We start from the raw sequence: 19197 nt of genomic DNA, 5'->3' as shown, positions 1-19197 counted from the left end.
TAAAATAGAGTGTGTTATGGAGATTTGTATCAAACCACCACTATTATCCTTAGCCCCACGGTGGACGCCAAACTGTTTACCCTTAAAACGGATAATAATTAAGTTTATACGCGATTTTAATAATATGTGGATTGATCCAACACAAGTAATAAAGAATGTTATATAAACGAATTAAAGATAAAATAAATAACCAAACCAGTTGTGACGTTGAATTCAGGATCAGATTTAAGCTTAACAATATTTCTTCCCTCGACCGGACCCTCGATTCGAAGCCAAATGTGTAAGAAGAACTATGATTAAAATAAGAACTTTTCAATAGATAGAAAGTAGAGAAATAGGTTTGTATTGACTTGATATACGTGTTACAATGTGTCCATTGAATAGAAAAAATTCCTCTTTATATAGCAGGGGAGTTTTACCCCTAGTACAATTCTAAAAAATATTAAAATCCTCCTTGTCCGTCAATTACTGATACACTGCCGACAACAGGCAAGATCCGCGCCATGATATCCGGTTGGGTGCGGATATCACAGTCCTTCATTAGTCGTGTGCAGCCATTTGTAGTCCTTTCCGAGGTATTGGAGCTCGTCCCGGGTTCAGTGGGTGTTGTCTTGTCAGGCCCGGTGGTGAGCACACCGTTCCGGCCTCGATCCAAGGAGTTCTCATATTCGATATCTATCCCATACATTCATACTCCATACTTTGTGTAACTCACTGGGAACTTGGGACGTGTGCCAACCCCGAGTTCATCCGTATACAAAGGTAACATCTCCGCATAATCAAATTCGCGTGTAATAATAGACGCCATCCAAATGCCATTTGTTTCTAGAGGAGGAGGAATATAATTAGACGTTAAAGAAAAAACAATTAATCAAAATAAATTAATGTTATTAATTACTAGAATATATAAAATAAGTGGTGACATGGTGAATCACAAGAGTGGGTTGCTCTAGTGGTAAGCACCCTCCACTTCCAACCAAGAGGTTGTGAGTTCGAGCCACTCCAAGAGCAAGGTGGGGAGTTCTTGGAGGGAGGGAGCCGAAGGTCTATCGGAAACAACCTCTTTACCCCAGAGTAGGGGTAAGGTCTGCATATAAACTACCATCCCGAGACCCCACTAGTGAAATTATACTGAGTTGTTATTGTTGTTGTTGTTGTATTTCTTTATTGCTCTGAGGAAATTTATAGACATTGTACCTTATAGTCTCTATGGAAATAATTGATTCTCTAAGCATCTAGTGTTATTGAAAGAATTTATTGGTTAAAATTATTGGAAAAATCTAATTGCATTTGCAAGTTAAGGATCAAATATTCAGGCCACCACTTCTCGGTTGTCGCCATTGCTAAAGAAATACTCCCTTCGTTCACCTTTAGTTATCCACTTTTGATTTTGGACTCTCTTTAAGAAAAAATAAATGAAGTATGTATTTTATAATTTTACCCATAATAAATATAGCATTACCAAAAGTCTTGAAAAATGATTTGGGAATGAGTAGTTAATGATAAGAGTAAAACAGAAAAAAAGACTGTCTTTCTCTTGATGTAGTATAATGAACAAGTAAAAATAAAAATATATTTTTTAGTATAATAGATAAGTAAAAGTGAACATAGAAAAAATTAAAAAGTTTCCTGCCGGACGAGAAGTGTGCTAAACATGAAGAGGAAACAACCACACATCTTTTCAGTTACAGTCAAATAGTAAGACATGTATGGTCTTTTTTTTTGCAGGACTTGTGGCATCAGTCCTATTACTGAGCACACTAGACAAATATTGATGAATTGTTGGTTAAGGAAACCTTCCAATGGGGTCCAGAAAATGCTCTTTCAATGCTTACATTCGTTGATATACTGGGAGGTTTGGAAAGATAGATGTTTAGCTAGATTTGAAGGTAAGCATATGCCTGGATGGCATGTGATTCAGCAGGTCACCAATTGTTGCACTCTAATTCTGAGAGTTTAATTCCCTACTCTTCATCTTCCATAGTTATGGGGTGACAAGTGCAAAGTTATAGAGAGGGTTCAACAAATAATACAATCAAAATAAGTTGGAAGAAGCCTGAGAGAAGCTGGGTAAAATTAAATGTGAATGGTTGTAGTAAAGAAAATTCCGGTTCCATATGTGGTGGTGGGATTGTTAGAGATCATAAGGGCGGACTGATTGTGGCTTTTGTTGACTTCTATGGCCATGGTAGTAACAACTTGGCTAAAATTAAGGTAGTTTGCAAGGTATCAATTTGTGTATGAGTTGGGGTTGCTTGAAGGTTGTTGTGGAATCAGATTCCATGTTAATCATCAGCATGATTAACAAGAATATGAAACCACCATGGCAGATTTCTCATGTCTTGGAACAGGTTTGGAGTATTGCTAGTACTGGAGAGTTCACTTTTGTCCATACTTTCAGAGAAGGAAATGGTATTGCTGATCAGTTGGCAAACTTAGGTGAGAGGAATAAGAATCAAGTTATCTTCACGGAAGTTGTCTCTCTTCCTAGAAAGGTTAGAGCTTCCTTGAAGTTAGAGCAAGAGTGCCTTCCAAATTTCAGAAACCAAGAAGAAACTATTACACCATTGATGATATCACTACTTATTAGAATAGTATTTGGGGCTATTTTAACATATATAGAGGTTTTCTCCAACCCCGGTTAAGCTCTTTTGAACATAGGTACATTAGATTGGTTTACACTAATCTACACTATGCTAAGGAGGCTAAGGTTTATATCCTCTTCCATGTAATTATAATTTTTGGTATATACAGTTAGGAGTCGTGCCTAACTCCTCCATCATAATGATGGACCTTTAATTTTTTTTAAAAATAAAAAAAATATAAGGGTCTTTTACACGGCTGGCTTTAGCCTTTAGCCTTTAGCCTTATAAAGTCAAGTTACGTTGCGGCTCCTACAAGATAGACGGAATCAAGACTTCTAGCCTATTGATATTGGTAATAGTATCTCACAAAATAAATATGAGTTTAATTTTCTTTATTGTTACGTCCATTTACTTCTTTAATAATCTTCAAAGTAATAATAAAATTTAAATAGATTGTCACATCTCAACCTAATTTTTAGGAAAAAGGCATAAATACCCCTCAACCTATGATCGAAATTTTAATTACACACATTTCTTTTTCAGAGGTCCTATTACCTCCTGAACTATTATAAAATGAAACTATTACCACCCTAAATGCTACGTGGCAAAGTGTGAGTATTTCACTCTCTTTGAGAGAGTGACAAACCCAAAAATTTACTTTTTCCTTTTTCTTTTTCTTTTCTTAGTCTTTTGTCTTTTACTTTTTTTCTTCGTCCCCGGATGACAAAACCACCATTGAAAGGCATTGAGCTCCATTTACAACACCATTCCTTTGAAAATTTATTTTTTAACTTTAGATGGTACTTTTCCCTCAATCTTTTATGGATTTATTCTTATCTTTGCATTAGCAAGAAAATAAATTTAAATTTGACTATATGTACATGTGTCATCTTTTTATTGGACATTACACTTAATTAATTATGACACTAACTTAAACTAACATCTTTTTCCTTTCTTTTCGAAAATATACAGTCCTTTTCTTAAAATTACGACAAAAAAATTATCATACGTGAATATTATTTTTTGAACCGAAATTGAAATCGGAGAATTAAAATTTTGGACTTTATTGTTGTCATGTTGTTGCTATTAGTCATGAAAGAATAGAATAATAGATCAAAATAAGGAACATAATGAGAGGAAAAAAAAAAGTAACACAATATACACATGGCATACGAGTGTGTTTCACCTCCCAAGAAAAATCTGTTTATGACATTTCAAGGAGATATTTATTCCACTTTAGAATAGTTTAGAGGGTAACAAAACTCCCGTAAAGAAAATGTGTGTAGTTAAAACTTCGATCATAGGTTGAGGGGTACTTATGCCTTTCTCCTAATTTTGATGACATTAACGGTTTCAAGAGAATTTTATTGGATATTATAGTATTAGAACTTGTCTAAATAAACTTAATTACAGGAGTCATAACCAAGGATCATATATAAGGATTAACTAGCACCGTTTTTTTTTTTTTTGGGTAAGTAATTAATTTTATTACCAAAACTGGTTAGTACAACTCAAAGAAAGAAGAAAATAAACACATCTTGGACTAGCATCGTTTTAATGTACTGAATTCTCTTAGAAAGAAAGTACAAAATATACACAAAACAGCTAATAACCTGAAACACAACGAAACTCTTTGGAAAGAAGAAACATTTATACCAAAATGTAGTCACAGTTTTATTCATTCAGTAATAAACTGAGGTTTTAGGCTTTCTTGGCCTTTTACAATGTTGAATTTAAGAAAATATCTTTTTTAGATCTCTTATGCGTAAAAGTAAATCTCTCATGTGTAAAAGAAAAGGTAGAGTTATAAAACTAAAAATAAATTTATAAAAGGCCAAAAAACCAATTGACCCGTAATAAACTACTAACTGGACATCTAAAACTAGAAATTAGTCGGGCCGTTTCCATGTTGTAAATTGCACCGGATGGATTTTTTTTAGATCACTATTTATATTTTGATCCCGCTGAGAAAACTATTCGGAAAATAGCCAAAACTTTAAAGCATCAAAAATTCTAACGATCACTAGAATTTTTAGCGCAAAAATTTTTAAAGCACTAGAAATTCTGACGATCACTAGAATTTTTAACGCCAAAATTTTAAAGCACCAGAAATTACGACGATCACAAGAATTTTCAGATTCAATAGTAAAATTTTTTGACAGTTCATCAAGATTTGTGATAAAATCCTCTCGATCACCATAACTGGTATGTGCTTGACTATCGAGAAAAATCCTATCCAACGAATTTAAATTTCTAGCATGAGACCTTTTTTTTCAACACTTTTGTAATCGGGGTCAAAAAATCAATAGTAGTACCCAACTATCATTGCTGTTATTCTCAAAGTTTCACTTACACTTCACAGTTCAGTTGAATTGTGATTACTCAGTTATAATCAACATAATAACTTCTTGATTATGATTATTAAGTTGATACTCCCTCCGCTTTAGTTTATATGATACATTTTTCTTATTAGTCCGTTCAAAAAAGAATGACATATTTTTTATTTTGAGATAATTTAACTTTAACTATTTTATTTTGATCATTTTATCCTTAATAAGAAGTTTTTATACACACAAATGTTATAGGTCCGCAAAGCTTTTACCCTTGTGCTTTAAAGAACACTAGTAGTCCGTACCCGCGCGATGCGCGGTCAATATTAAATAACATAAATTGTGTTCAGGCTAGTTTGAACATATTAGATCATATTACTTTAATAAATTTCAATTGTCATCTTATTTGTCAATATGATATACCCAATAATAAAATCTCTATTAAATTAAAGGGACTTATATAGTCATTGAATAACTTTTTTGTTTCTATTATCCAATATTTAGTATTTTTACATTGTTAATAGAAATTTTTATTAGCAAATTACTTTGTTTAATATTTTTGTCTGCTCGCTTTCTTTTTGTAATATAAGAGAAGATATATATTTTATTAACCTTGAAATATTTTTTATTTTAAATTTTATTATGTTGTTGCCAATAATATTATTATAAAATATTTTATTTTATTATTTTATAGATATTTAAATTCAAAAATAATAACCAATAACTCATTATTAACTAAATAGCTAATTATTAACTACTTATGCCATGTGGCTTTTTTCTAAGCTGTCACTTGGCTTAATGAGAGGGCTTTTTCCTCTCCTTTAATAATAGATAGATTAAAAACTCCAACTTGAAACTACTCTCGAATTTGAATGCAAAGTTTTTTTTTAATTTTTGTTTTTTATTATAAAATATTTTATTTTATTATTTTATAGATATTTAAATTCAAAAATAATAACCAATAACTAATTATTAGCTATTTATGCCATGTGACTTTTTTCTAGGCTGCCGACTTAAGGAGAGTGTTTTTTCCTCTCATTTTAATAATATAATACAATATATAATATATAATATATAGATTTAGATATAGATATAGTATTTTTACATTGTTAACACAAAATTTTATTAGCATATGACTTTGTTTAATATTAGAAATTTTATTCTAATGTTTTCAATAATATTGTCTGAATTTTAATAAATAAAATCTTTATTAAATTAAAGAGACTTGTATACTCATTGAATAACTTTTTTGTTCTATATTTTTCTTTATAATGCTTATCCAATATTTAATATTTTTACATTGTTAATAAAAAAATTTATTAGCATATTAATTTGTTTAATATTATTGCTACTACTTTCTTTTTGTAATATAATAGAAGATATATATATATTTTTTTGTAATTTTAGTTTTTATTTCACAATAATTTAAAAACTCCCACTTGAGACTACTCTTCAATATGAATGCACATGTATTCTTTTAATTTTTATTTTTTATTATAAAATATTTTATTTTATTATTTTATAGATATTTAAATTTAAAAATAATAACCAATAACTAATTATTAGCTATTTATGCCATGTGATTTTTTTTTAGGCTGCATATGATTTTTTCCTCTCCTATTAATAATAGATAAGTTTCAAAAGTATTTTTTTCTTATCTCCGCCAAATCAAAGTGTATAGTATAAATTTGAAACGAGGAGGTATTTTCTTTTATTTTATTTATGTAAATATAAATAAAAAAAAAGAAGAAAAAGCCGGGTCAAACATGACATTCAAAATCGCTTTACACCTCCAAATTATTTGGATGCTGCCGTCTAATGGCAGGAAATTATTTTTAGAAAAAAAACTTTAGACCCTCAAACTTTTGCAACTATAACCGCCTAGATCAACGTGTTCCAAGATCAAACGGTAAGACGATAAGCCACGTGGCAGTATCTCAAGAGACTAGCTGCAACTGACGCACGATTCTCTCGCTTATATAAAAGGAGAGGAGGAGAGCAAAATGCAATTCGCATTGCTCTGTGACTGTGTTTTTGCTGTGTACAATTCACTCTCGTCTTTTCAATTTTCCTCCTCTGTTTGTATCAATGGCGGCGGCAATTCGATACTTTGAGTTGAACACTGGTGCTAAGATGCCGTCAGTGGGTTTGGGAACGTGGCAGTCCGATCCTGGCGTTGTCGGCCAAGCCGTTGAGTTTGCTATCAAGGTATGCTCACTCTCTCTCACCATATATATGTGTATATGTGTGTGAATTTTAGTTCCTGTCTATGTTGATTTAATTATTTAATAGTTAAAAAGTTGATACTTTTAGGGTGTGTTTGGTATAGAAAATGTTTTCATGGAAAATGAGTGTTTCCTTGTTTGGTTGGTGAGTGAAAAATATATTCCGGAAAATATTTTTTAGTGTTTGGTTAGAGAGTAAAAAATATTCTTTTAGGAAAATATTTTTTATGCTACTCTTCTCACCCTCTCTTCCTCCAAGTATCTAAAAATTCACACAAACCCAAAGGAACTAATGTGCTGCTTTATTTTTTAATGCAAAAATAACGTTGAAATTTGTGCTCCATAACTTAAAAAAAATACTCCTTTTGGTTAAAAAGAAAGTACTTTTTCTAAAACATGAAAATAAAGTACTCATTTTATTGAAATAAAAAAAAATACTTTTTCTACGTCATGAAAAAATACTCATTTTGTTGAAATGAAAATAAAAAATAAAAAATTACATCATGAAAAGAAAATATTTTTTTTTGTTGAAATGAAAAAAAATATTTTTTCTACATGAAAAGAAAGTATTTTTTTTTATATCATGAAAAAAAAATTATTTGTTGAAATGAAAAAAAAAATCTATCTATAATATGAAAAGAAAGTATTATTAATAATATTTTTATTTAGGGTGGGTAGGTGGGGTGGTTTATGCCTCAAAGTAGTCAAGTACTATACTTCTCCGTCCCATTTAATGTGACTGTGTACTGTGTTTGACCGGAGAGAATTTGAAATTTTGTGATTTAAAAAAAATCATAGACATTTGTTTGGCTAAATCATCTCATTTTGTTGAAATAAATAAAAAAATTATATAATGAAAAGATTTTTTTTTTTTTTTGTTGAAATGAAAAAAAATACTTTTTCTACATGAAAAGAAAGTATTGTTTTTTTAAAATGAAAAAAAAATATTCATTTGTTGAAATGGAAAAAAAAATCTATCTATAACACGAAAGAAAGTACTATTAATAATTTTTTTATTTAGGGTGGGGTGAGGGTGGGTAGGTGGGGGTGATTCAGTTGTGACGTGGTTTTTGTTTATACGAAGAATTTGAAGACAATGAGTAGAAGTTTTTACTTTAAATGGTTAGATTCAGAGTAGAGATTCATTTTCAGAATGCTTTTTGCCTTTAATATTTTCTTTTCTAGAGTAATTGTAAAAGATAACATTGGTATCCCATTCAAATGTGGTAAAAAAAGTGAAGCAAATATTCCTTCCTACATATGCTGAAATTGTGCATGGGCCATAAAACTTTTATTTGAGTTTATGGAAATATATAGGGTGCGCATTGTTCTTCTGGATAACTACTTTCCTTATCGTAGTTCTTACTCATAATTGGAACAATAGATGGTAAGAAGTCATGTTGCTTCTAAAGTAACTTTGGAGTTCCTTAGAATTCAACGACTTTGAAGTGTCACTTGCAACTTAGTGATTTTGGTATTCTGACGCAATTTATACCTAATTATTCTCTTCTTCTTTTTGCTACAGGTGGGCTACCGGCATATTGATTGTGCTCGAATTTATAAAAATGAAAAGGAGGTAAATTGGCTTAAATCATACTAAGCTTTTCATAGTATTGAAGTGAGCGATTCGCTCATCTAAACGCTTAAATTGTTATAGAAGTGACACTTTTATTTTTATTTTATATCTGCAATGCGCCTCTTATTTTACATGTACAACACACCCCTTTATGTGGGCCAGATTCATTTTAGGGACAAACATGTGGAAATAATCTGTTGGCGGGTTGCGGATGATGTCAAACAGTATGAACTATCTTGTCTGAAAGGCTTTTAAACCATTAGAGTGTGACGTTTATTTATTTTTCAAACGAAATAAAGTAAAAATCATTAACTTGGAGGTTTGGCAACCAGCGGGATGTCTTGCATTGAGACGGCATGATTGAGGGGCTTATTGAGTTATCACTTACAAGGCTCAATTTTAAGTGCTAATGAGGCTTTTACGTATCTTGTTTACTGGTCCTGAGTACTGTGGCAGTGTGGAAAGTTATGGTTGTTATGTTAAGATCTGAAAAATCAGTACATGCAAATTAATCATTAAGGTGGCACTCTAGGTGTCCTATTGGTGTCATTAGCTGATAGACACTCCGCCTATTTGCTAGCTTTGTCTGGCATATGCAATATTTAGGTCTTACGGTAAAATCTAGTGTCAATCCTTGATGTTTTTGGACTTCTTTACCTAGGGAAAGGTGATCAACTATTATCATTTTTCTTCAGATCAATCCATTGTTAACATTTTCTGGTCTGATCGATTCTATCTGTTTAAACCTAGTTTCGGGTCTTCCGGAAACAACCCCTCTGCCTTCTTGAAGGTAGAGGTAAGGTGTGCGTACATACTACCCCCCAGATCCCACTTGTGGGATTACACTGGGTTTTTTGTTGTTGTTGTTGTTGTTCAAACCTAGTTTCATTTCGTTAGAAAACATGGTCTGGTTTCTAGATTAACCTGTCACTAGATATATTTCCTTGTCTAATTTTTTTTCCTTCAAAGATTGGTGAAATTTTGAAGAGGCTGTTTAAAGATGGTGTTATCAAGAGGGAAGAGCTCTTCGTTACATCCAAACTCTGGTAATTAATCTAAACATTCCTATAAGAACTTACCTCCTTGTTCCTCGTCCTAAAATTTGAATATGCTGAGTCAATTTCTTTCCGTTATGAAGTTGACTTATTCAACTTTGTTGGAGTTATTCTCATCATCATTAACCTTCACTCTTTTGCTTAGCATCGTTGAGTTCCCTCTTCTATTATATATGCTTCCTGATAGCTTGGTAATTAAATAACTACTTCTTAAGCTGGCTTTTAGCAATAGTGGTGTTGGTGGGGCCTCTGTTTTTTTAATCATTGTGGTGTCCATAGTGTTTTAGGATACTCATACATTCAGGTGTTATTAACTCTCGTAGGAACACTGATCATTCACCTGAAGATGTACCAGTGGCACTAAACAAAACTCTAGAAGACTTGCAGCTGGACTACGTTGATCTGTACCTCGTAAGTACTGCAAAGCAGGAAGTTTTCTTTCTGCTAGTGTTTGTAATGTTGCCAATTAGTTCAAAGCCATATCTCTAATTTAATATAATATACTTCTTAGAAGCATTTGCTGCAATATGCGCCCATTGTTCCCTTAAGCAGATGCCCCTGAACTAAATTTAAGAGCTGCTGTGATGCTCCTGAGAATTATAAATAGTGCCATTGTACTTCTACGTGTCTTTGAAAAATTTTTAACATCAAAAGAGCGTTCATTAAGTTGCCAAATTTAAGTGATTTAACTGTTTTGTCGTTTTTTTGGGGCATTAAATGGTGTTGTTCTAGTAAATAAACTGAGACTTATTTTCCTGTTTTCCTCCCTTTTTGTCTTTCTGGTTATGTGGTTTCGGTAGATACATTGGCCTGTCAGTATGAAGCCTGGTTCGACTGACTTTAAACCTGAAAACCTTATGCCAACAAACATACCTAGCACATGGCAAGCAATGGAAAAACTTTATGATTCTGGGAAGGCTAGAGCTATTGGTGTTAGCAATTTCTCTACTAAGAAACTGGGAGATCTTTTGCAAGTAGCTCGTGTTCCTCCTGCTGTCAACCAGGTGGAGTGCCATCCTTCATGGCAACAAGCCAAATTGCAGGAGTTCTGTAAATCCAAGGGAGTGCACCTCTCTGTGAGTTTATTTCTAAAGCACTTCTAGTTCTTTTTTTTATTTTTTTATTTTTACCCCTCCCTAGGAGCTCCTCCATCTTGCTCCCTTGGTGACTCGAACCCACAACCTCAAGGTTGGAGGTGAAAGGTGCTTACCACTTGAGCAACCCTCTCTTGTCTAAAGCACTTCTAGTTCTTGTGTACATTGTGTTCAATTTTTCTTTTAATTTTTTTCCCATTTCCATATTCATTTGATTACTATGAGAAATTGTTTGCAGGGGATGCATTTATTTGTCCCATTATTGTGGTTGTTGGTATCTACCGACTAATCGTCTGTCATTTCATGAGTAGATTGACAATGAGTTGTTCTTGTTTTTACTCCTTTCTGACACTTTTTTATTTCAGGCCTATTCGCCGCTTGGTTCTCCAGGTACTACATGGCTTAAAAGTGATGTACTAAAGCAGCCAGCTGTAATCTCAGTTGCTGAGAAATTGGGCAAGACTCCTGCTCAGGTTTGTCTTCGTTGGGGCATTCAGATAGGTCAGAGTGTACTTCCTAAGAGCACACATGAAGCACGGATCAAAGAGAATCTTGATGTATTGGACTGGTCTATACCTGATGACTTGTTTGCCAAGTTCTCTGAAATTCCACAGGTAAATCCTTTCACGGTAATGGCAATTTCTTTTGATATTGCTGAGATTGAATTGTAAATTTGTTATCTCTTATCATATTGATTTCAAATTTGAAAATGAAGATGGACCTAGAAATTGGCCATATATCTTCTCAGTAGATAGCAACCCATGTTCCAAGGAAAAATAATACTTATGAAGAAAGAACAATAGAAAAGGAATACGAATGAGACTTGCATTGTGCATTCGGAATGGCTGTTATACTTTTAGTCATGAGTCTTTGATACCTTTGGTAGTGACATTCATATAATTTATGATAGATGCTTTGATACCTCTTAGTATTGACAGACTCATAGCGACAAATGAACGTCTAATATGCATGGCAATATACTTCCATGTGCTAGTTAGACAACCATCCCCTTCCCTCCATAACAAAAGAAAACAGAAGACCTTTGTACTAGTACATTGCCTCTCTAGGCTCGTACTTAACTTCCTTGATGGTTGAGATAAGTGGCTATATAAAGCCTTTCACTAGATATTTTCACTAAGAACTTTACTGGATGCAGTTCATGGATTATTGACATCACTGTTGAAAACTATGCAGGCAAGGCTGCTGAGAGGCACTTCCTTTGCTCACGAGACGTATGGTCCGTACAGAACGCTTGAAGAGCTATGGGATGGTGAGCTCTAAGGTCTCGGTCAGACTTAATTGTTGAAGATAGGCAACACTTGAAAAAAAAGATAGGCAAATCTCAATCCATTTATCTCATAGATATAGGCTTCTTGTGCACTTCCTTTTCCTTCGAACTTTGGGAGATCGGCCAATGCCAACCCGTTTATCTCATAGATGTATGCTTCTTGCATCTGTCCCTCTATTGCCTGGGTGTGCTGGAAACCATTCAAGAATCTTGCAGATTTTACGAAATATTAGTCAAACGTTTGATTTGCTGGGGTATCCCAATAATTTGTTGTCATCTTTTAATATATAGTTTAATGATTTGCTTTATCGCACTTTATATCCCTTTCCTTCTGTTTGGTGGAAGAAGTAAGAACTGAAATTTGTGCATCAGACGTGAAAGGAAAAAAGTAAGCAGACTAGTAATTGTAGTATCCAATTATCGACCTGTTGCATTTTCATTTTTTGTTTTTTCTCTAATTTTCTCTTGGCAATGAGCATGTTTCTCAAAACCTCTTAAATCGAGGGTTGAAGAGCTGACGCATGACATGAAAACTCTCTCATAGCGTGCATAAATTTCACTTGGCACTATTTTATTTTTATCTGTCTTCTCCTGTTAGCGACTAACCTATCATAATGTATCCAATGAGTTCTTTGCTATTTATTTCTTCCGAGAAATGGTACATTAAAGGGATCTTTACACAAATAGCCGGTCATATTCATTATTTACTTTTAATAGTCATATACATAGATTATATAATGATTATACATAATTATACACACACAATACACAAATTATGCATATATTATACCTCCATCGGCTATTTTTAATTTAAACGGTTGGGTAGGAGACTATTTGAATTAATTCTTCTATATTTTATTAAATACGGTTCGCAGTACTCAATTTAGAATGTTATAAACAAGCACATAAAGCAGGTTTCTTTTGGTCAATGAGGAGCAAAGTACACTCTTTGCAACTTGCAACCTAAGCTCCACACATGGATAAACAATTACCTGCGGGACAAAATAATGATAGAAATAATTGTTATAACAACTACATTTTCCAGGCTCTGCCTCTATCCTAATTTCACAAACTCACTTTTCAGCCTATGCTTGTGGACTTTGATACTCTAGGACAGTGGCTATTTTTGAAATATAGGACGAAAAGTCACAAGTGGGCTCTATTTCTAGTATGCTCACATAGGCCTTGTCCTATCCTTTTCCGCGAAGAATTAACCTAAATAGTGGCCGATCCACCCAATAACCGATTGATCATTTAAACACAATATGTGTATAATCATGTATGATCGATATATATGTATACTGGTTAGAAAAATTAAATTGTGAATCCATCTAGCTATTATGTAAAATTTCCTTCCTCCTTTTGGGAGAATGTTTTGACCTTGGTAAGAAAAGTTTGGAGAAATTGTCTGGCTGCCAGAATTTTAAAGCACGCTGCTAGAATTTTGAAGTGCGCTGCCAGAATTTTGAAGCACAATACCAAAATTTTGAATCACGCCGTTAGATTTTTAAAACCATAATTTCAAAGCACAATGCTAGAATTTTGAAGCAAGCAGCTAGAATATGAAGCACGCTGCCAGAATTTTGAAGCATACTATCAGAATTTAAAGTAATTGTCAGGATTTTTATCAATATGTATCTTAACGGGATCAAAATATAAACGATAGTTCTAAAAAGATTCATTGGACGTAATTTCCGGCTCCTTTAGCAGGTTTTACTTGTTATAACTATCGAAATATTAGTAGAAATGACAAGGGATGTCTAATATTTGGTTCGGTATTTAATTTTTAGCTAGAGTTTAAAATGTTGAGCAACAATAACCTGTTTTTCTTAAACATCAAAAGATCCTTTTACCTTGCCCTTCATAATTCTTCCTTTTCCGAAACAGTAACGACTGCCATTTTCACTCTTTTCTGGAACTTGGCTCTCTCTGTCTTCACTCCTTCTCTCCCTTATTAGTTTGATAAATCTTCTCTGTGCACTTACAACTGAGAATCTATTGCTTCATTTATATTTTCTCAATGAAAAATTTCAATCAAGTCTTCTTTTCTAAGAAATGGTATAAGTTGTGATCTTTCTTCTAATGTAGTTCATGCATGGGAGCGCGATTACATTGTCGTCTAGCAAAATAAAATTTGATCAATTTTGAGAATTCTTTCATAAATATGGATTAGGTTCAATTGGACAGAAGCTATATTTTTCTGTTTCTCAAAAATTGATTTTGCTTCTCTTCGAAAGGACTTTTGGAAAAAAAAAAAAAAAAATTTTTGGTCCAAAAAACTTGGCCAAACGGGCTATAAAATAAGCTATTTTGAAAAGTATATTTCTTCAAAAAAGTACTTTTAATGAGATAAAATTTGTGTTTGACTAATTAATTTAAAAAGTATTTTTGAGCAACAACTAATTTTTGGCTAAACTTTTAAAAAATACATCACTACATGTAAGTGTATCTTTCTCAAAAGTATTTTTAAAGAAAGTATTTTTTTAAAGTAATTACTTTTTTCTACTTCTATTCGGCTCAAAAATATTTTTTTTTTTTACTTTCTAAAAGCTCGGTAAATATTTTAATTTTGAAAAAAAAAATTAATTTTGACAAAAAAGAAGCTCGACCAAATAAGTTATTAATATAATGTATTTTTTCTTTATATAAGTCTGAATTTGTTTTTATTTCTCAAAATAAATGCGCCGCAATGGGGAACCAAAGGCCCTACTTCTAAAACACGAAAAAGGCCAAAAGAATTGCTATGGCGCTATACTCAGCAATTCGCAGAGCCTCTAAATCCACAATTCCTCTTGCAGTTCGCTCCGTCGCTACTGCAGCAACTTCCTATTTTTCCGCTGCCACCGCCACCGCCACTGCCGCCGTTGAAAACAGTGATTTGGGCAGCATTTCTCGAAGCTTCTCAATCCCGGTGCTTCACTACTCTACCAGCGCAGTCAAGAAGAAGAAGAGCAAACACAGCTCCTTTGATGATATTCTGCTCCAAATTGTCGATTCGGAAATCAATTTTGCCCTAGATTCTGATTTTCATGGCTGCGTAAGTTCCTGCTATTTGAATGCTCAGATAAAATATCAAATTAGTTTTTCTTTTTGTTTTTGTGTGGTTATTTTGGCCTGTATGCGTAGAGTACAAGTATGCATCATGTTTGGTTTGAATTTCATCTCCTACTTCAATCACTTTCAATTTGCAATAGAAAGAATCATATTAATGACTTTGAAAGAAATAACAATGGACAACAGAAGAAATATTTGCGTCTTACACTGCTAAAGCTCTAATAGCACTAATGTCATTCTACCTTAAAAGTTTAGTAACTTGTTACTCCCTATGTTCAATTTTATATGACACTATTTTTTAAAATCTGTTTTGAGAACAATGACACATTTCTATAGCTGGATACAACTTAACTTTAAATCTCTCATTTTGCGCTTAATGACATGATTTTATAGCCACGCAAATGTTATGGCAAGTTAAGAGTACAAGTTACAAAAGTCCGTCTTTCTTTCTTAAACTCCATAGTTCATATAACAAATAGATTCACATAAAATGAACTTTCTGGGGTTAGCCAACCCGATAGTGTTTTGATGAAATTTTTATTACTTTAGTCGGATTTGCTTAATTACTTTGATTATTAAAGATTTATACTAATGTTTAAGTGTTAGTTGAAGCATCGACATGAAGTAAGAATTTAGATAGTTGTGAAGGAAAATGATTTCGGCCCTAAGTGAAGGAAGTTATTTTCCAGAAAATTACTTATTTTCTGATGCAAAAGTATTTCCCATCATACTAAACACAAAACATGAGTATATAAGTCAAAGCTTATAATTTATGCAATCATATGCACCCTTCTTTTATTTGAGAAAGCACCAATATTATCACCACCATTTTCGTTATCTCTGAAGGGGGCTGCATAGAATATCAAGAATTTGAAGTTGTCTTGAGGACATTCTTAAAGTTTTTACTGATATTTCAATGGAAAGTTTCGAAAATATGTGGAGATTCTTAAATGACATAAATGTAACTTCGATTGACTCATCCATATGATTTCATGCCACATCTGTCTTTAGATTGATGCTGATCAGTGATATCTGATGAAGTTTAAACGTATAACGGCATAAGATGACACCACTATTATTCTACATGGGGAATTCCCTGTAATCTATTAATGCAGAGTCTGTTCATTTAGCCATCATATAAACGTCTATTGTGGTTTTCTTTTTTCTTTCTAAAAGATCCGCGATGTTACTTATTGCGAGTTTGTTGACCCACCCAGCTTTTCTTTTCTCTATTACTTGCAACTATAATTTGTAAATCGTAAAGGTCTCTAGTGTTCTGCTAGTGAGGGACTGGGGTCTAGCTGAAAACAATATTGAGATGGCTCATTGCATGTTTTTCCTTTTATGCAAAAATCAGTTTTTATATATCGTTTTTTTTCCGGTTGTAATGGTGTGAACATCACATTCTATTATCACTATAACAAGTGAATAGAGTATGGTTTAGAATGATCAGTTGGAACCACCAGTTATTCTTATTGGATGATGTTCAAACATTTCATAACAAATAAAATGGCATAATTATGTAAATTTGAATTAGCATGTTCTTGTTTTCTCTGTACTAGGGATGATTAAGCTCTTTGCCATCTCCTTTTTTAACTTTTCCTTTCTATATTCCATTTTTATCCTCTTGTGGAAGGATAGTAAGAGGTTTCCATGTGTATCCTTGCCAATTGTTCCAAAAGCTTAGAAATCTAATACTGTTAATATCTAATTTGTAAGGGGCTAAGAGCAGTCCATGGAGCCGGAGCATAAGCTATTTGATTTCTGATAATCAAATCGTAAGGCATTTGTTATTAACGGAAAGTATAAAATATTCTGAGAAAAAAAGAGTAACTGCCCAAGTAGTAGGACTAAAAGTTGACCAAGACCATAAATATGGTATCAAACTAAGTGATGGTTTTAGTTACTTCAGATTAACCTACTTGATGATTGATGCAAGATATACAATAAGGTAAATCAAGCTTTATATAAATTTCACCCATCTATGGTCTATATCCAGACAAGAGTGGGTTGCTCTAGTGGTGAGCACCCTCCACTTCCAACCAAGAGGTTGTGAGTTCGAGTCACCCCAAGAGCAAGGTGGTGAGTTCTTGGAGGGAGGGAGCCGAGGGTCTATCGGAAGCAGTCTCTCTACCCCAGGGTAGGGGTAAGGTCTGTGTACACACTACCCTCCCCAGACCCCACTAGTGGGATTATACTGGGTTGTTGTTGTTGTTGTTGTTGTTGTTGTTGTTGTTGTTGTTGTATTATGGTCTATATCCACTTTCTTAATAAGTAGAGACCACCAAGGTTAACTGCCTAACTCTAAGTGTGCATATCAATCCACAATTTCTCTGAATGTAATAGTCTGACAATTGGATGTTATCGAACATATTTACCACCTATTGCATCACTTGGTTGAAAATTTCCTTAGTGCAGGTTGTAGACATCCCAGATGGGTTTCCTTTTAAGGTTCAAGATAAAGCTGGAGAAAGAGTTATTGTTCTTACGAGAGATTATGGAGAAGAGACCATAAATATTGAAGTTGACATGCCTAATGCTAGATGTGAAAATTCTGCAGATGATGCTGTTAACACTGAGGAAGAGAGTGAGCCACAACCTAGTGTTCCATTGTCAGTCACCGTGTCAAAAGAAAATGGCTTGTCACTAGAGTTTGATGTCAGAGCTTTCCCAAATAAAATTTTGATTTGTGACATATCCATCAAGGAGCTCAAAAGTTCAAGAAATCAGCTAGACTATAGAGGGCCTGCTGTTTCGTAAGTACTTATCTATTGTCTGATGGAGTTGGTTTGGAGCCACTTTCTTATACTGATTACCCAAGTTGTGTTTATCTTCTTTTCAGACTTCTAAATGAAAGTCTGCAGAAGTCTTTCTATGAATATCTTGAAGTCAGAGGGCTGACGGGCAGCACTTCCAACTTTTTGCTGGAGTATGTAATTAGCAAAGACAGCAAGGAATACATCCAGTGGCTTAAAAATATCAAGAAGTTTGTCGAAACTGGTGAGCCTAACTGTTTTTATTTCGAGTTGTTAATAATGTAGCAAGGATTTGTACTATAGCTGAGTCTCTTGCTGGATATGTTGTATTATCTACTTCTACTTTTGTTCTTACTATCTGAACTCCTCCTTTTGAGCAGGTCTGTAGCTGAGGATAACATTGCTGAAGAAACATTTGGGGAATTTCAGACGATAGATGATGAAGGTTGGATCGTCAACGGTGGTAAGAAACGGCAACAGTAATCATGACCAACTTCTTCACGGTAGTGCCAGCTTTAAAAGATAGCATAAGTAGAGGCAATCCTTGCACAAATTTGAGTTTTTTGCTTTTTGTGATTTTGTTGAATAGATTAGATTCTCTCAGTCTCAGGCAATTGACCTACCCATAAAGTAGCTTGCAATAATAACGTTATTGCATGAACTGCGCAACTTTCTTAAGCTGCAGCATACAGGTACCAATATAAGATACCAAATCAGACACATGAGGGAAGCAGAGCTGCAGACCGCCTTTCTCATAGAGGACATGTAGTTCTACTACTATTTATTGATTTTGCTGAAGGGACCTTGGCTTGTATAGTCTAATGACATTAGAGGTTTTGTTCCCAGAGCATAGTACGACTCCAGGGGATACATATAACAAAATAATAGGAAGGCCTAGTTTTTTCCCCTTTGATTGTTTGACATTGCGGCTTTGGTTCCCGCACCCCCCCCCCCCCCCCTTATTTTCATATGGAAATAAGAGAAAACAATCATTGTATAAAGCTCTACATTATTAGTTGAGCGTTTTCACCATTTCTGTTTCTGTTTCTTCTATGGACAATACTGGCAAATTCTTGCAGAATCTGTATTAATTTTATCCTAAATTTAAATGTGCGTTGACAATACATGTATTAGATCACTTAATAGCACATCCGACCTTCAAATTATTACTTGTTTAACTAATCTCTTCCTCATAACTCCGCGTAGAAAGGTCCATGACAGTCCGTCATAGGAT

The 19197-nt window shown here is 33.6% G+C and overlaps 2 protein-coding genes and 1 long non-coding RNA gene across 5 annotated transcripts; 2 read left to right on the top strand and 1 right to left on the bottom strand.

Moving 5' to 3' along the window:
• Positions 1–327: 327 nt before the first annotated feature.
• LOC117277128 (uncharacterized) lies at positions 328–2678 on the bottom strand. The gene is made up of 2 exons (XR_004507411.2): positions 1836–2678; positions 328–825 (listed from the first exon to the last, which is right to left on the bottom strand). It is a non-coding gene; the product is annotated as an uncharacterized lncRNA (long non-coding RNA).
• Positions 2679–6914: 4236 nt separating this feature from the next.
• Positions 6915–12471, top strand: LOC104097840 (aldo-keto reductase family 4 member C10-like). Of its 3 annotated transcripts, none has more exons than XM_018771380.3 (7): positions 6915–7123; positions 8666–8716; positions 9686–9762; positions 10095–10182; positions 10572–10847; positions 11231–11479; positions 11581–11667. In XM_018771380.3, exons 1-7 carry the CDS (start codon positions 7004–7006, stop codon positions 11614–11616), a joined length of 897 nt encoding a protein of 298 aa, XP_018626896.1. In that variant the 5' UTR covers positions 6915–7003; the 3' UTR covers positions 11617–11667. The 3 variants fall into 3 exon arrangements, with proteins under 3 accessions (XP_018626896.1, XP_018626897.1, XP_009602752.1); XM_009604457.4 differs by lacking the exon at positions 11581–11667 and adding an exon at positions 12060–12471 and having other exon boundaries at positions 6918–7123; XM_018771381.3 differs by lacking the exons at positions 10572–10847; positions 11581–11667 and adding an exon at positions 12060–12471.
• Positions 12472–14820: 2349 nt separating this feature from the next.
• LOC104097841 (uncharacterized protein At2g39795, mitochondrial-like) lies at positions 14821–18995 on the top strand. The gene is made up of 4 exons (XM_009604458.4): positions 14821–15190; positions 17626–17963; positions 18050–18207; positions 18344–18995. The coding sequence occupies exons 1-4, from the start codon at positions 14897–14899 to the stop codon at positions 18349–18351; spliced, it is 798 nt and encodes a 265-aa protein (XP_009602753.1). The 5' UTR covers positions 14821–14896; the 3' UTR covers positions 18352–18995.
• The last annotated feature ends 202 nt before the right edge of the window (positions 18996–19197 follow it).

This window comes from Nicotiana tomentosiformis, chromosome 7 (genome assembly GCF_000390325.3).
Source record: "Nicotiana tomentosiformis chromosome 7, ASM39032v3, whole genome shotgun sequence".
Classification (NCBI taxonomy): domain Eukaryota; kingdom Viridiplantae; phylum Streptophyta; class Magnoliopsida; order Solanales; family Solanaceae; genus Nicotiana; species Nicotiana tomentosiformis.
Note: the sequence above shows the minus strand (reverse complement) of the source record. Positions and strands in the feature narration are given on the sequence as shown.

What these genes read in the sequence shown, in the direction of transcription:
- LOC104097840 (XM_009604457.4), top strand. Translation starts at nt 7,004, where the DNA reads ATGGCGGCGGCAATTCGATACTTTGAGTTGAACACTGGTGCTAAGATG. An exon ending in CCAAGGGAGTGCACCTCTCT is followed by an intron (nt 10,848 to 11,230) that starts GTGAGTTTATTT and finishes TTTTTATTTCAG; the next exon opens with GCCTATTCGCCGCTTGGTTC. An exon ending in AGTTCTCTGAAATTCCACAG is followed by an intron (nt 11,480 to 12,059) that starts GTAAATCCTTTC and finishes AAAACTATGCAG; the next exon opens with GCAAGGCTGCTGAGAGGCAC.
- LOC104097841 (XM_009604458.4), top strand. Translation starts at nt 14,897, where the DNA reads ATGGCGCTATACTCAGCAATTCGCAGAGCCTCTAAATCCACAATTCCT. An exon ending in ATTCTGATTTTCATGGCTGC is followed by an intron (nt 15,191 to 17,625) that starts GTAAGTTCCTGC and finishes TCCTTAGTGCAG; the next exon opens with GTTGTAGACATCCCAGATGG. An exon ending in TATAGAGGGCCTGCTGTTTC is followed by an intron (nt 17,964 to 18,049) that starts GTAAGTACTTAT and finishes TCTTCTTTTCAG; the next exon opens with ACTTCTAAATGAAAGTCTGC.